The 17,749-nt window shown below is 65.7% G+C and overlaps 1 protein-coding gene across 2 annotated transcripts; it reads right to left on the reverse strand.

The window, feature by feature from the left end:
• Nucleotides 1-2,847: 2,847 nt before the first annotated feature.
• Nucleotides 2,848-16,491, reverse strand: GPT (glutamic--pyruvic transaminase). Of its 2 annotated transcripts, XM_083825558.1 has the most exons (12): nt 16,459-16,491; nt 13,509-13,671; nt 11,830-11,919; nt 11,632-11,740; nt 10,459-10,589; nt 8,228-8,471; nt 6,831-6,910; nt 6,629-6,765; nt 5,283-5,457; nt 3,947-4,102; nt 3,714-3,826; nt 2,848-3,082 (listed from the first exon to the last, which is right to left on the reverse strand). In XM_083825558.1, exons 1-12 carry the CDS (start codon nt 16,470-16,472, stop codon nt 2,992-2,994), a joined length of 1,503 nt encoding a protein of 500 aa, XP_083681684.1. In that variant the 5' UTR covers nt 16,473-16,491; the 3' UTR covers nt 2,848-2,991. The 2 variants fall into 2 exon arrangements, with proteins under 2 accessions (XP_083681684.1, XP_083681683.1); XM_083825557.1 differs by lacking the exon at nt 16,459-16,491 and having other exon boundaries at nt 13,509-13,770.
• Nucleotides 16,492-17,749: the final 1,258 nt, after the last annotated feature.

The following is a 17,749-nucleotide window of genomic DNA, read 5'->3' on the forward strand; positions in this document are numbered from 1 at the left end:
CCCCTGCCATAGGTAGAGTTGCCACCCACCGCATCAGGTTGGCCTGGTGATGTAGTGGTCTCGGGGCGGGTACTGGGAAGGGTAATGGGGTGGGTAATGGGGAAGGTAGCAGGGCAGGTAATTAGGAAGGTAATGGGGCGGGTAATGGGGTGCATAATGGGGTGGGTAACGGGAAGGTAATGGGACAGGTAATGGGATAACTAATGGGGCAGGTAATGGGATAATTAATGGGGCAAGCAACAGGGCATGTAATGGGCATGTTAATGGGGCAGGAAACAGGAGTATTAATGGGACGGGTAAATGGGGTATTAATAAGGCAAGTAATGGGGGTGTTAAGGGGGCTGTTAATAGGGGTGTCAAGGGGGCAGGTAAAGGGTCCCCATGGTCACCCAAGGTCCCCCAGGTCCCCAGGGTGCTCGGGGACCCACCCCATGATGACATCCCCCTGCTGTGGCGTGGGGACGTGGGGTGGCTCTGGCGAGCCAGCTCCAGCCCTACTGTCCCCATGGTGGGGACAAGGCCTTCACAGGGCCAGCTGGTGACATCTGGTGGGGAGCCCACAGCCAGGCCCTGCCCCACAGCGGGGGACGTGGGGCACCACAGGAATGTGGGATGTGATGGGGACGTGGGATAGCATGGGGATGTGGGATGTGATGGGGATGTGGGACACCCCACGGACATGGGACACCTTGGGGACATAGGACATGACGGGGTGTGGGATGTAATGGGGATGTGGATGTGATGGGGACACAGGACACCATGAGGACATGGGGCACCATGGGACATAACGGGGATATGGGATGTGATGAGGATGTGGGATGTCATGGGGATGGTTGGTACCATGGGAATGTGGGATGTGATGGGGACACCACGAGGACATAGGGCACCATGGGGACATGGGAAGTGATGGGGACATGGGACACCATGAAGACATGGGACGTGATGGGGACACCATGAGGACATAGGGCGCCGTGAGGACATGGGAAGTGATGGGGACATGGGATGTGATGGGGATGTTGGGCACCATGGGGATGTGGGATGTGATCACAGAATCACAGAATCGTCTAGGTTGGAAGAGACCCCCAAGATCACCCAGTCCAACCTCTGCCCTAACACGAACAAGTCCTCCACTAAACCATATCACTAAGGGCTACATCTAAACGTCTTTTAAAGACCTCCAGGGATGGTGACTCCACCACCTCCCTGGGCAGCCCATCCCAATGCCCAACAACCCTTTCAGTAAAGAAGTTCTTCCTAACATCCAACCTAAACCTCCCCTGGCGCAACTTTCGCCCATTCCCCCTCGTCCTGTCACTAGGCACGTGGGAGAACAGACCAACCCCCACCTCTCTACAGCCTCCTTTCAGGTAACTGTAGAGAGCGATGAGGTCGCCCCTGAGCCTCCTCTTCTCCAGGCTGAACAATCCCAGCTCCCTCAGCCGCTCCTCGTAAGACTTGTTCTCCAGACCCCTCACCAGCTTGGTCGCCCTTCTCTGGACTCGCTCGAGCACGTCCATGTCCTTCCTGTAGCGAGGGGCCCAAAACTGAACACAGTACTCGAGGTGCGGCCTCACCAGAGCCGAGTACAGGGGCACAATCACTTCCCTCGACCTGCTGGCCACACTGCTTCTTATACAGGCCAGGATGCTGTTGGCCTTCTTGGCCACCTGAGCACACTGCTGGCTCATATTCAGCCGACTATCCACCAATACTCCCAGGTCCTTCTCGGCCAGGCAGCTTTCCAGCCACTCATCTCCCAGCCTGTAGCTCTGCTTGGGGTTGTTGCAGCCCAGGTGCAGGACCCGGCACTTGGCCTTGTTGAACTTCATGCAGCTGACCTCAGCCCATCGCTCCAGCCTATCCAGATCCTCCTGCAGAGCCTTCCTTCCCTCGAGCAGATCGGCACACGCACTTAGCTTGGTGTCATCTGCAAACTTCCTGAGGGTGCACTGGACGCCCTCATCCAGATCATCGATAAAGATATTAAAGAGGACCGGCCCCAGTACCGAGCCCTGGGGGACTCCACTAGTGACCGGCCTCCAACCAGATTTGACTCCATTCACCACAACTCTCTGGGCCCGGCCATCCAGCCAGTTTTTAACCCAACGAAGCGTACGCCAGTCCAAGCCCCGAGCAGCCAGTTTCTTGAGGAGAATGCTGTGGGAAACGGTGTCAAAAGCCTTACTGAAGTCAAGGCAGACCACATCCACAGCCTTCCCCTCATCCACTAAGCGTGTCACTTTGATGTGGGACGTGATGGGGACACACGACACCATGGGGACATGAGGCACCATGGGGATGTGGTATGTAATGGGGACGTGGGATGTGATGGGTCGTGGGACACCATGGGGCTGTGATGGGGATGTGTGACACCCTGGGGAGATGGGGCACCATGGGGACGTGGGGCACCACATGGATATGGGGCACCCCGTAGACAAGGGACACCATGGGGACATGGAACACCATGAGGACATGGGGCGTGTCATGGACGTGGGACACCATGGGGACGTGGACACCACGGGGACGTAGACACCATGGGGACATGGGGCACCATACAGATATGGGGCACCGCATAGACAAGGGACACCACGGGGACATGGAACACCAAGGGGACATGGGACACCCCATGGACATGGGACACCATGGGGACATGGGACACCCTGGGAACGTGATGGAGACTTGGGGCACCTCATGGACGTGGAGCACCGTGGGGACATGATGGTGACCTGAGACACCCCGGGGACCTGGGACACCCCACGGTCACCCCGGTGGGCCCCCCCGCCCCATCACCATCAGGAGGGGACACCCATGGGTGCCCCCCCACAGCCACGGACGCGGCGGCGCGGCTGTCGCTGACCGTTTATCATGAGATATACAATATCCGCCCCCCGGCCCCCCGTGAGCCCCCCCCGCCAAGCCTGGGGGCGCCCATGCAGGGCCCTGCAGGGGGTTGGACGGGATTTGGGGGGGGGGGGGCAGGGGGGGAGCTTGTTAGGAGAACTCCTTGACGAACTTGGTGTAGAAGGCGCTGAGCTTCTGCAGCAGGACCTGCAGCTTGTCTGCGGGCGGCAGGATGGTCATCCTGGGGGGGGGGACACACCAGGTTGGGCGTTGGGACCCCCCCGGCACCCCCACATTGTGCCCCCCACCCCCCAGCCCCGGGATCCCCACAGCCCCCAGCTGGTGCTGGGGCTTCTGGGGGACTCCAGCCCCACTAGGGACGGGAGTGGGGATGGGAATGGGGGTGGGGACCTGGGGGATGTGTGGGGGTCCTGGGGAGGGGCAGAGTCCTGAGCCTGGCCTGGACCCATCCATTTTGTCCCTGTCCCTGTCCCTGTCCCTGTCCCTGTCCCTGTCCCTGTCCCTGTCCCTGTCCCTCTTCCCCGCCTTGGTCCTCTGTCCCCATCCATCCCAACCCTGCCCCATCCCAAACCATGCCCCCACCCTCTACCATACTCCAGCCATGACCACGCCCCATCTGCCCTGTCCCTGTCCCCAACCTTTATCATGTCCCCAGTCGTGACCCTGACCTTGACCATCCCACCCCTCACCCCATCCACCCCATCCCTGGCCCCATTCATGGCCCTGTCCCCGTCCCCACACACCCCTGTCCCTGTCCCTAACCCCATCCCCACTCACGACCCTGTTCCCTGCCATCCCAACCCTGGTCCCCATCCCGTCCTTGTCCCCCATGCCTGTCCCTGTCCCCACACCTGAAGTGGAAGGTGCCCTCCTTCTGCCCGAACCCGGAGCCGGGCACCACGCAGATCCCGGTCTCCTCCAACAGCCGCATGCAGAAGAACATGTCGGGGGCCTGGCCCTGCGCCTGCGGGCGGCACCGCTCAGCCCCACGGCGACCCCGGCCCCACGGCGACCCCGACCCCAGGGTGACCCCAGCCCCATGGTGACCCCAGCCCCATGGTGGCCCCAGCCCCACGGCACGTACCTGTGCCGCCTGCAGGGCGCGGGGCGGCAGCTCGATGCGGGGGAAGGCGTACATGGCGCCCTGCACCGGGTTGCAGCGGATGCCGGGCGTGCGGTTGAAAATCTCCTGGGTGAGCTTCGCCTTCTGCGCCAGAGCGCTCAGCACGGCCTGCTTCTCCTGGGGGGGGGGGGGGGGAAATAGGGGCGTGATGGGGCTGTGCCCACCCCACGAACCCCATTTCCCAACCCATGTACCCCATCCCCATCTCTTGTGCCCCATCCCATCCCATCCCACCCCAACCCCATCCCATCCCATCCCACCCCATCCCCATCCCACCCCATCCCCATCCCCACCCCATCCCATCCCCATCCCATCCCATCCCCATCCCCACCCCATCCCCATCCCCATCCCATCCCATCCCATCCCACCCCATCCCCATCCCATCCCATCCCATCCCATCCCATCCCATCCCATCCCATCCCATCCCATCCCATCCCATCCCATCCCCATCCCCATCCCATCCCATCCCCATCCCATCCCATCCCATCCCCATCCCCATCCCATCCCCATCCCATCCCCATCCCCACCCCATCCCCATCCCCATCCCCATCCCATCCCCATCCCCATCCCATCCCATCCCCATCCCATCCCATCCCCATCCCCACCCCATCCCCATCCCCATCCCCATCCCCACCCCATCCCATCCCCATCCCCATCCCATCCCATCCCATCCCATCCCATCCCCATCCCCATCCCATCCCCATCCCATCCCCATCCCATCCCATCCCCATCCCCATCCCCATCCCATCCCCATCCCATCCCATCCCCATCCCCATCCCCATCCCATCCCCATCCCCATCCCCATCCCACCATCCCCATCCCATCCCCATCCCATCCCCATCCCCCATCCCATCCCCATCCCCATCCCCATCCCATCCCCATCCCCATCCCCATCCCATCCCCATCCCCACCCCATCCCCATCCCCATCCCATCCCCATCCCCACCCCATCCCATCCCCATCCCCATCCCATCCCATCCCATCCCATCCCCATCCCCATCCCCATCCCCATCCCATCCCCATCCCATCCCCATCCCATCCCATCCCCACCCCATCCCATCCCCATCCCCATCCCCATCCCCATCCCATCCCCATCCCATCCCCATCCCCATCCCCATCCCCATCCCATCCCCATCCCATCCCCATCCCCATCCCCATCCCCACCCCATCCCATCCAATCCCATCCCCATCCCCATCCCATCCATCCCATCCAATCCCATCCCATCCCATCCCCATCCCATCCAATCCCATCCCCATCCCATCCCCATCCCATCCCACCGACCCCACCCCGCACCCACCGCCATGAATCCCTCGTACGAGGGCTCCCCGGGCTGCGGGGGGTTGACGACAGCGTCCAGCAGGATCTGCCCGGCCACGGGGGGGCAGAGCCGCACCGACACGAGCTTGGCCAGCTGCTGCTGCACCTCGGGGTCCATGTTCACCACCTCCACGTACCCACCACGGAACCCGCACCTGCACCACACGGCCCCGCTGCCACCGGGATGGGGACGGCCACGGGGACGGGGATGGGGACAGGGAGGGGGCGGCGGCAGCTCCTCGGATGGGGACCCCAGGCAGGACCCCCCACCAGGACCCCTCCACTGACTTCCCTACCCCACAGCACAGCATCCATGGGGCCACCACATCTCCACCCCACAGCACCCATGGGGGTCCCTATTCCTTCCCCATGATCAACCACATCCCCATCCCACCCCACACCACCCACGGGGCCATGGTGTCCCTATTCCTACCCCATGATCTACAACATCCCTATCCCCACCCCATAAGGGCCATGGGGCCACCACATCCCCATCCCTATCCCACCCACAGCATCCATGGGGCCATGGTGTCCATATTCCTACCCCATGATCCACCACATCCTTATCCCCACCCTATAGGGTCCGTAGAGCCACACCCCAACCCCACCCCATAGCGCCCATGGGGCCAGCACATCCCCATCCCCATCCCACTCCAGAGAATCCATGAAGCCACCACATAGGGTCCATGGGGCCACATCCCCAACCCCCCCCCCCCCATAGGGCTCATGGGGCCACTTCCCCGACCCTACCCCACTGCATCCATGGGGCCATGGTGTCCCTATTCTTACCCCATGGTCCACATCATCCCCACCCCACAGCATCCATGGGGCCACCACATCCCCACCCTATAGGGTCCATGGGATCACATCCCCACCCCACCACATAGGGTCCACAGGGCCACCACATCCCCATCCCCAGAGCATCCCTGGAACCACGGTGTCCCTATTCCTACCCCATGGTCCACAACGTCCACACCCCAAACCATAGGGACCATGGGGCCACCACATTCCCTTCACCACCCCATAGGATCCATAGGGCCACAGTGTCCCTATTCCTACCCCGTGATCCACCACATCCCTATCCCCACCCCATAGGATCCATGGGGCCACATCCCCACCCCACACCCCATAGCACCCATGGGGCCACCACATCCCCATCCCCACCCCATAGTATCCATAGGGCCACGGTGTCCCTATTCCCACCCCCATGCTCCACCACATCCCCACAGCACCCATGGGGCCACCACCTCCCCACCCCGTAGGGTCCCTGTGCCCCCCACCCCAGCACCCATGGGCCCCCCCCCACCCCGTGTCGGGGCCACCCACTCGCCGGCGAAGCCCTTGGAGATGGAGTGGAAGGAGGCGAGCTCCACGGTGTCGGTGTAGGGCGGCCCCAGCTGGGCCAGCACCTTCTTGAAGGAGTGGAAGGCGGCGCCCTCGGCGTACACGTTGTCCTGGTAGACCTGCGGGGGGGCCGCGTCAGCGCGGGCCGGGGGCCGCGGCCGGCCGGGGGGGGGCCGTCCCTCACCTCGTCGGCCAGCAGGAAGAGACGCTCCTCGTAGGCGAACTTGATGACGGCCTCGATGCACTCGCGGCTCTGCACCTGCCCTGGGGGGCACGGGGCGTTGGGGGGCACCAGTGACACGGGGGGATGGGGGGACGGGACCAGAGGGGTACGTGGGGGCCAGTACCAGAGGGGTATGGGGGGGACCAGTAGCAGTAGGGTACTGGGAGGACCATTACCAGTGGGGCACTGGGGGCCTGGTACCAGCAGGGTGTTGGGGAGTTCAGTCCCAGTAGGGTATTGCGGTCCCATTACCAGTACGGCTTTGGGGTCCCGTTACTGGTAGGACATTAGGGGTTCCACAACCACTAGGGCATTGGGGTCCCAATCCCAGTAGGGCACTGAGGTCCCATTACCAGTAGGGCATTGGGGGTCCCAGTAGAGTATTGGGGTCCTATTACCAGTAGGGCATTGGGGTCCCAGTCCTGGGAGGGTATTTGGGTCCCATTAGCAGTAGGACATTGACCCCAGGCCTTCTAGTATGACCCAGTGCTGCCAGTACAACCCAGTGCTCCCAGTATGACCCTGGGGCTCCCAGTCCAACCCCAGTGCTCCCAGTATGACCTCAGGTTTCCAGTATGACCCTAGGGCCCCCACTATGACCCCAGTGCTCCCAGTCCAACCCCTAAGGCCCCCAGTACGACCCCAGTGTTCCCAGTATAACACCAGGCCTCCCAGTATAAAACACTAGGGCTCCCAGTCCGACCCCAGTGCCCCCAGTCCAACCCCAATGCTCCAAGTACAATCCTGGGCTCCCAGTATGACCCTAGGGCTCCCAGTATGACCCCGGGCTCCCAGTATGACCCCAGGGCTCCCATTATAACGGGATAACTCCAGGCCTCCCGGTATAACACCAGGGCTGCCAGTCCGACCTGGGGCTCCCAGTATGACCCTGGGGGCTCCCAGTATGACCTTGGGATCCCAGCCGAACCCCAGTACGACCCCCGGTGCTCCCACCCCAGGCAGTGCCCGCAGTGCCCGCGGTGCCCGTGGTGCCCGCAGTGCCCGCAGTGCCTGCAGTTCCCGCAGTGCCCACAGTGCCTGCAGTGCCCGCAGTGCCCGCGGTGCCCGTGGTGCCTGCAGTGCCCGTGGTGCCTGCAGTGCCCGCAGTGCCCGCAGTGCCTGCAGTGCCCATAGTGCCCACAGTGCCTGCAGTGCCCGCGGTGCCCGCAGTGCCTGCAGTGCCCATAGTGCCCACAGTGCCTGCAGTGCCCGCAGTGCCCGCGGTGCCTGCAGTGCCCATAGTGCCCACAGTGCCTGCAGTGCCCGCGGTGCCCGCAGTGCCTGCAGTGCCCATAGTGCCCACAGTGCCTGCAGTGCCCGCAGTGCCCGCAGTGCCCACGGTGCCCGCGGTGCCGTACCGGTGGGGTTGCCGGGGTTGATGACGCAGAGGGCGCGGGGGCAGCAGCGGCGGCGGCCCTCGTCCAGCACGCGGCGCAGCTCGGCGGGGTCCAGCGCCCAGGTGCGCTCCTCGGCCAGCAGGTAGCCCAGCTGCACCGCGCCCAGCTCCGCCAGCGCCGCCGAGTACAGCGGGTACTGCGGCACCGGCACCAGCACCCCCGTGCGCGTACTGCCCTCGCCGGCCACCAGCAGCTTCAGGATGCTCTGCGTTTGGGGGGGGGGGAGGCGGGGTGGTGGGAGGTGGGTGAGGGGTGATGGGGGACATGAGGGTAGGGGGGGCATTGGGGTGGGGGGGCATTGGGGTGGGGTGGCACGGGGATGGAGTGACACGGGGATGGGGGTAATGTGGGGACATGGTGATGTAGGGACGGGGTGGCATGGGGATTGGGTGGCATGGGGATGGGGTAATATGGGGATGGGGTGACATGGCGATGGGGTGACACGGGGACAAGGTGACATGGGGATGGGGTGACACGGGGACATGGTGATGAGGGGACAGGGTGGCATGGGGATGGGGTGACGTGGGGATGGGGGGACATGGGGATGGGTGGACATGGGGTTGGGGTGACAAGGGGATGGGGTGGGACAGGGATGGGGTAATATGGGGATGGGGTGACGTGGTGATGGGGTGGCACAGGGACAGGGTGGCACGGGGTTGGGGTGGCACGGGGATGGGGTGACACAGGGATGGGGTGACACAGGGATATGGTGATATGGGGACAGGGTGGCACGGGGATGGGGTAATATGGGGATGGGGTGACATGGGGTTGGGGTGACATGGGGTTGGGGTGACATGGGGACGGGACAGGGGGGGGATGGGGTGGCACAGGGACAGGGTGGCATGGGGAGGGGATGACACAAGGATGGGTTGACATGGGGACATGGTGATGTGAGGATGGGGTGACATGGGGATGGGGTGACACGGGGATGGGGTGACATGGAGACAGGGTGACATGGGGAGGGGGTGACATGGGGACAGGGGGGAATGGGGACAGAAAGGGGACGGGGACAGGGAGGGAACAGGGTGACAAAGGGAGGGGGTGACATGGGGACAGCGTGACATGGGGTTGGGGCGACATGGCAATGGGGTGACACGGGAACAGGGGCAGTGAGGGGACAGGGTGACATGGGGACAGAGTGACATTGGGATGGGGTGATGTGAGGACATGGTGATGTGGGGATGGGGTGGCACAGGGATAGGGTGACATGGGGATGGGATGACAGGGCGACGGGGGCAGTGAGGGGTCAGGGTGACATGGGGAGGGGGTGGCACAGGGAGGGGGTGACACCAGGATGGGGTGACACAGAAATGGGGTGACATGGGGATGGGGTCAGTGAGGGGATGGGGACAGTGAGGGGACAGCAATGGGACGGGGTGACATGGGGATAGGGTGACATGGGGATGGGGACAGTGAGGGGATGGGGACAGAAAGGGGACAGGGACGGTGAGGGGACAACGAGGGGATGGGGACAGGGACAGGGAGGGGATGGGGATGAGGACAGTGGGGACAGGGTGGGGACAGGGTGGTGACAGGGATGGGGGGGGTAAGGGGACAGGGACAGCATGGGGACAGGGACGATGGGGCAGTGAGGTGGCCTGGGGACATCGTGGGCACGGTGACAGCGTGGGGACAGGGGCACTGCGGGGACAGGGGCATTTCGGGGAGGGGGACGTTATGGGGCTGGGGACACTGTGGGGACAAGGACACTGTGGGGACAAGGACACTGTGGGGCTGGGGACATTACGGGGACAGGGACAGTGTGGGGAAGGGGACATTAAGAGGACATTAAGGGGACATTATGGGGACAGGCACAGTGTGGGGACGGGCACGGTGTGGGGACAAGGACATTTGTAGGGCCAGGACGCTGCGGGCACAGGACGCCGGGGACGGGACACTGTCGGTGCCAGCGGCGCGGTGCCAGCGGTGCCAGCGGGCGGCCTGCGGACACCGGAGCCGGGTCCCGGCCCCCCCCCCGCGCACGGCACCGCCCCCAGGGGACAGTGCCAGGGGTGGCACAAAGGGACCTTTGTGGCCGTGCCACCGCCGGGCGTGGGAACGGGGACGGGGACGGGGACGGGGACGGGACGGGGACAGGACGGGGACGGGGACGGGGACGGGGACAGGACGGGGACGGGGACAGGGATGGGGACAGGACAGGGACAGGGACAGGGACGGGGACAGGTCCCCACCACGATGGCGTCGCTGGCGCCGGTGGCCAGGAAGATGTCCTGGGGACGCGCGGGGACGCCGTCGCGGCGCTCCAGGAACCGCGCCACGTCCTGGCGGATGGCCTCGATGCCGGGGCTGGCGCTGTAGGCACCTGGCGGCCACCGGGGCTGGCTGTCCCCAACGCGTCCCCAACGCGTCCCCAAGGTCCCCACTGTCCCCCTTGTCCCCACGTCCCCACGTCCCCGTTGTCCCCACGTCCCCACGTCCCCGTTGTCCCCATGCCCTGCATTGTCCCCATGGTCCTTGTGGCTCCCCCGTCTCCTTGTCTCCGTTGTCCCCATTGTCCCCTTGTCCCCCTGTCCCCACTGTCCCCAGCGTTCCCCTGTCCCCATTGTCCCCCCCATGTCCCTGTGGTCCCCACTGTCCCGACCATCCCCACGGTCCCCCTGTCCCCGTTGTCCCCATGGTCCTTGTGGCTCCCACTGCCTCCCTGTCCCCACTGTCCCCAGTGTCCCCACCACGCCCATGGTCACCCTGTCCCCATTGTCCCCACCATCCCCACAGTCCCCATTGTCCCCCTCATCCCCATGGTCCTGTCCCCATTGTCCCCAAATCCACCTGTCCCCACTGTCCCCAGAATCCTCATGGTCCCCATTGTCCCCATCGTCTCCATTGTCCCCAGCATCCCCATGGTCCTCCTGTCCCCATTGTCCCCCCTGTCCCCACCATCCCCATGGTCCCCATTGTCCCCATCATCCCCCCTGTCCCCATTGTCCCCCCGTCCCCACTGTCCCCACCATCCCCATCATCCCCCCTGTCCCCACCATCCCCATCATCCCCATGGTCCCCATTGTCCCCATCGTCCCCCCTGTCCCCATTGTCCCCCCGTCCCCACTGTCCCCACCATCCCCATCATCCCCCCTGTCCCCACCATCCCCACCATCCCCATGGTCCCCATTGTCCCCATCGTCCCCCCTGTCCCCATTGTCCCCCCGTCCCCACTGTCCCCACCATCCCCATGGTCCCCATTGTCCCCTGTCCCCATTGTCCCCCCTGTCCCCACCACCCCCACGGCCTCATTGTCCCCACCATCCCCACCGCCCCCACCGCCCCCACCGTCCCCCCGGTCCCCCCGCCCCCACAACCCCCCGAGTCCCCCTGTCCCCCTGTCCCCCCCCCCAGCGTCCCCTCACCGGCGCTCTGCCCCGCGCAGGCGTCCAGCAGCCGCCGCGCCCTCGCCTTGGCGTCCTCGGGGAAGGCGTCGTGGCGCAGGAGCTCGGGGCACACGCACAGCGCCGCCACCTGCGGGGACGGGGTCGGACACCGGGGACACCGGGGACACCGGGGACACCGTGTGTGTCCCCCCCCGTCCCCCCGCCCCGGCCCCGTACCTGGCGCAGGAAAGTGATGGGTTTCTGCCCCATGGCGTGGGCGTCGCCGATGTTGGCCTTGATCACCTCGGTGAAGGGCTTGGGGACGCCCTGCGGGGACACGGGGACACGGGGATGGGGTCGGGGGGGGCTGCCCCATGGGTGGGGCACCAGGGGGTGGGGGGGGGGCAGAGGGGACACAGGGGGTGTCGTGGGGGTGAGGGGGTGATGGGGATAATGGGGGTATGGGGACGGGGGGATATGGGGGGACATGGGGACGTTGGGACGTTGGGGACATTGGGGAGATGGGGGTACGGGGGTGTGGGGAGAGGGGGAGGGGGGACATTGGGGACATGGGGACATGGGATATGGGGATACGGGGACATGGGGACATGGAGACATGGGGACATGGGGATGGGGGGGATATGGGGACAGAGGGGATATGGGGACATTGGGGACAGGGCAGATATGGGGACATGGGGATGGGGGGCATGGGGACATGGGGATGGGGGGCATGGGGACACGGGACGAGGGGAGTGGGGACATTGGGGACAGGGCAAATGGGAACAATGGGGATGGGAACAATGGGAACAATGGGAACAGTGGGGGTGTGGGGATATGGGGACATAGGGACGTGGGGACACTGGGGATATGGGGACATGGGGACATGGGGATATGGGGATATGGGGATATGGGGATATGGGGACACTGGGACTTGGGGACACTGGGACTTGGGGACATGGGCCATGGGGACACTGGGATAACTGGGGACACTGGGGCCAGCCAGTAACGGGGTCACCGGGGACGTCCCCAGCGCCGCCACCCCCCCGGCGCGGACTTTGGCCCCGGGGCGGACTCTGCCCACGCGGGGTGGGGACGTCGCCTGCGCGTGACGGCGTCTTGGGGACACGGGGGGGGGTCCCCGGGCACCCCGGGGGGCCAAAGGATTCAATGCCCCCCCCCCAGGGATGTGTCCTTGGTGGCCCCGGGTGACAAGAAGGGACAAGGCCATTGGGGAGGGGGAGGCACTGGGAGCCACTGGTGGCAGTGGGAAAGTGCCCAGATGGGGACACGGGGACACGGGGCGGGGGGGGGGGCAGGGGAGGGTGACAAGGGACAGGAGGGGACAGGGGGAAGGGGGGGGAGGTCCCCAAATCCCTGGGTATGGGGGGGGGCAGGTGGGGGGGTCCCCGGTTTGGGGGTCTTGGGGGTCCCTGGGAATGGGGGTCCCCAGGTTTGGGGGGGTCCTGAGGTTGGGGGCAGTCCCTGATTTGGGGTCGCCGGGTCTGGGGGTCCCTGGGCATGGGGGTGTCCTGGGGAGGGGGTCATTAAATCTGGGGGGGGGGGGGCAGTTGGGTGGAGGACACCCTGAGTGCAAGGGGTGCCTGGTTTGGGGGACCCCAAATTTGGGGAAGGGGCGCTGGGTGCAGGGGGGGGGTCCCTGGTTTGGGGGGACCCCGTATCCGGGGCGGGGGGGGGGTCCTTGGGTCCAACAGGTCCCGGTCGGGGGGGGGGGGGTCCGGGGGTCTCGGGGGTCCCCGGTGTGGGCTGGAGACCCCAAATTTGGGGCTCCCCATGGCTGGGGGGGTCTCCATGGCTGGGGGAGTCCCTGGGGCTGGGGGTCCTGGCTTGGGGGGGGGGATCCCCAAATCTTGGGGGGGGGTCCCCAGGTTTGGGGTTGAGGGGGGGGCGTCCCGTACCTGCCGCAGCTCCTGCTCCAGCTGCAGGGCGCGGGTGACGATGGGGCCGCGCACGGCGTACTCCACGCGCCGCACCGCGGGGTTCATGCTGCTGCCGCTCAGCACCGGGGCCCGGCCGCCCCCCGCCGCCGCCGCCGCCGCCGCCGCCGCCATGGCCGGGAGCCTGCGGGGTCGCCGCGCGCTCAGAGCCCGCATGGGGCCCGGTGCCGGCCCCCCCCCGGGAACGGAGCCGGGAACCGGGAACCAGCGGGCGAATGCGGCACCGCCCCGGGCAGCGGCACAGGGCGGGACGTGGGGCGTGGGGCGTGGGGTGTGGGGTGTGGGGTGTGGGGTGTGGGGCACGGGACGTGGGGCACGGGGCAAGGGGCATCGGGCACGGGACGGGGGGCACGGGGCAAGGGGCACGGGGCACGGGACGTTGGGCACTGGGCACGGGACGGGGGGCACGGGGCACGGGGCACGGGGCACGGGACGGGTGTGGGGCACGAGGTGCGGGGCACAGGGACGTGGGGTGTGTGACGTGGGGACATGGGGATGTGGGGATGTGGGGATGTGGGGATGTGGGGACAGCGGGACGTGGGGACAGGGGGACATGGGGATATGGGGATATGGGGATATGGGGATATGGGGACAGGGGGATATGGGGACAGGGGGATATGGGGACATGGGGATATGGGGACATGGGGATATGGGGACATGGGGACATGGGGATATGGGGATATGGGGATATGGGGACATGGGGACATGGGGATATGGGGATATGGGGATATGGGGATATGGGGACATGGGGATATGGGGATATGGGGATATGGGGATATGGGGACATGGGGACATGGGGATATGGGGACATGGGGATATGGGGACGTGGGGATATGGGGATATGGGGATATGGGGACATGGGGATATGGGGATATGGGGATATGGGGACATGGGGATATGGGGACATGGGGACATGGGGATATGGGGATATGGGGACATGGGGATATGGGGATATGGGGATATGGGGACATGGGGATATGGGGACATGGGGACATGGGGATATGGGGATATGGGGATATGGGGATATGGGGATATGGGGACATGGGGATATGGGGATATGGGGATATGGGGACATGGGGATATGGGGACATGGGGATATGGGGACATGGGGACATGGGGATATGGGGATATGGGGACAGGGGGATATGGGGATATGGGGATATGGGGACATGGGGATATGGGGACAGGGGGATATGGGGATATGGGGATATGGGGATATGGGGACATGGGGATATGGGGATATGGGGACAGGGGGATATGGGGATATGGGGATATGGGGATATGGGGACATGGGGATATGGGGACATGGGGATATGGGGATATGGGGATATGGGGATATGGGGACAGGGGGACAGGGGGATATGGGGACATGGGGATATGGGGATATGGGGATATGGGGATATGGGGACATGGGGATATGGGGACATGGGGATATGGGGACAGGGGGACAGGGGGATATGGGGACATGGGGATATGGGGATATGGGGATATGGGGACACGGGGACATGGGGATATGGGGACATGGGGATATGGGGATATGGGGATATGGGGACATGGGGATATGGGGACATGGGGATATGGGGACATGGGGATATGGGGACAGGGGGACAGGGGGATATGGGGACACAAGGACATGGGGACACGGGGAGGGCTGTGGGGACAGGGGAAGGCAGGGACACAAGGTTATGGGGACACGGGCATAGGGCCACAGGGTGGTGGCACGGGGACAAGGAGATGGGGACACAGGGACACGGGCATGGGGACACGGGGCGGGGGGGGGGACGGGTACACGGGGCAGGGGGCGACAGGGACGGCGTGGGGACGTGGGGATGTGGGGACGTGGGGACACGGGGACGTGGGGACGTGGGGACGCGGGGACGGGGCCAGGAGGCGCCGCAGGTGGCACCCGGCACCACCAGGACCCACAGCGGCCGGGGGGGTTGGGGGGGGGCAGATTTGGGGCAGGGCCCCACAGCAGGGGGACAGCCCTGGAGGGGAGGGACCCGGGGGGAACCAGCTCTGCCCCACGGCTGCCCCCCATCTCCCCCTGTACCCCCCCCCCGTGCCCCATAGCCCCCACCCCTGCCCCATAACCCCCCCACTGCCCCATAGCCCACCCCCCTCATAGCCCCCCCCTGCCCCATACCCCCTGTGCCCCAGAGCCCCCCCAATTGCCCCATAGCCTCCCCCCGCCCCATAGCCCCCTGCCCTATAGCTTCCTGCCCCATACCCCCCCGCCTCATAGCCCCCCCAATTGCCCCACAGCCCCCCTGCCCCATAGCCCCAATAGCCCCACAGACCCCTTGATTGCTCCACGCCCCCCCCCGCCCCATAGCCCCCCCACTGCCCCATGGCCCCCCCTGCCCCATACCCCCCCACTGCCCCATAGACCCAATTGCCCCATAGCCCCTCCAATTGCCCCATAGCCCCAATTGCCCCATAGCCCCGCTGCCCCCTAGCCCCCCCAACTGCCCCATAGCCCCCCCCGCCCCATACCTCCCCACTGCCCCATAGCCCCCCAATTGCCCCATGGCCCCCCCTGCCCCATAGCCCCAGTTGCCTCATAGCCCCAATTGCCCCATAGCCCCCCCAATTGCCCCATAGCCCCCCCAACTGCCCCATAGCCCCCCACTGCCCCATAGCTCCCCCCACTGCCCCATAGCCCCCCTGCCCCATAGCCCCCCCGCCCCATAGCCCCCCAATTGCCCCATAGCCCCAGTTGCCCCCTAGCCCCCCCAGTTGCCCCATAGCCCCACACTGCCCCATAGCCCCCCACTGCCCCATAGCCCCCCAATTGCCCCATAGTCCCCCCCAGTTGCCCCCTAGCCCCCCCAGTTGCCCCACAGCCCCCCTGCCCCATAGCCCCCCCCGCCCCATAGCCCCCCCCGCCCCACAGCCCCCCCCGACTGACCCGCGCTGCTTCATGGCCCCTCTGCCCCACAGCGCCCCCTGCTGGCCCGAACGGCCGCCGGCCTTAGCCCCGCCCCGCGGCGCCCCCGCAGCCAATCGGCGCCCGGCCCCTTTGTCGTTGGCCCCGCCCACCCTCCGCCCATTGGCTGCAGCTGCGTCCCCCAGAGGGGCGGGGCTGTGCCCTCCGTCCCCCCCCCCTGCGGTGGGGCGCCCCCTAACTGCCAGCGGGGGGGGCGGCGGTTGGGTGCCCCATAGCGCCCCATAGCGCCCATATTGTGCCCCATAGCGCCCTTAGTGTGCCCCATAGCGCCCCATAGTGCCCGTATTGTGCCCCATAGCGCCCCATAGCGCCCTTAGTGTGCCCCATAGCGCCCCATAGTGCCCTTAGTGTGCCCCATAGCGCCCCATAGCGCCCGTATTGTGCCCCATAGCGCCCCATAGTGCCCCATAGTGCCCCATAGTGCCCCATAGTGCCCCATAGTGCCCCATAGCGCCCGTATTGTGCCCCATAGTGCCCTTAGTGTGCCCCATAGTGCCCCATAGCGCCCCACAGTGTGCCCCATAGCGCCCCATAGTGCCCATAGCGCCCCACAGTGCCCCATAGTGTGCCCTATAGTGACCCATAGGGCCCCATAGCGCCCATATTGTGCCCCATAGCGCCCCATAGTGCCCTATAGTGTGACCTATAGCGCCCCATAGTGCCCCATAGTGCCCCACAGTGCCCCATAGTGTGCCCTATAGTGACCCATAGTGCCCCATAGCGCCCATATTGTGCCCCATAGTGCCCCATAGTGCCCATCATGTGCCCCATAGCACGCATTGTGTGCCCCATAGTGCCCCATAGCGCCCATAGTGTGCCCCATAATGCCTATATGGTGCCCATAGTGTGCCCCACAGCGCCCCATAGTGCCCATCATGTGCCCCAGAGTGCCCATTGTGTGCCCCATAGCTCCCGTGCTGTGCCCCACAATGCCCATCGTGTGCCCCATAGCGCCCGTAGTGTGCCCCTTAGTGCCCCACAGTGCCTAAATTGTGCCCCATAGCACCCATCATGTGCCCCATAGTGCCCCATAGTGCGCCCCACAGCGCTGTGCCCCATAGCAACCCACCGCTGTGCCTTACAGTACCTGCGCTGCGTCCCATAGTGACCCACCGCGCTGCCCCATAGCAAGGCGTGCTCTGCCCCATAGCGCCCATGCTGTGCCCCATGCTAGGCCCCATAGTGCCCATGCTGTGCCCCATAGGGACCCCCCCCCCCCATGCTGTGCCCCACAGGGACCCCCCCCCCCATG

This window comes from Anser anser (genome assembly GCF_964211835.1).
Source record: "Anser anser genome assembly, chromosome: 2".
Lineage (NCBI taxonomy): Eukaryota > Metazoa > Chordata > Aves > Anseriformes > Anatidae > Anser > Anser anser.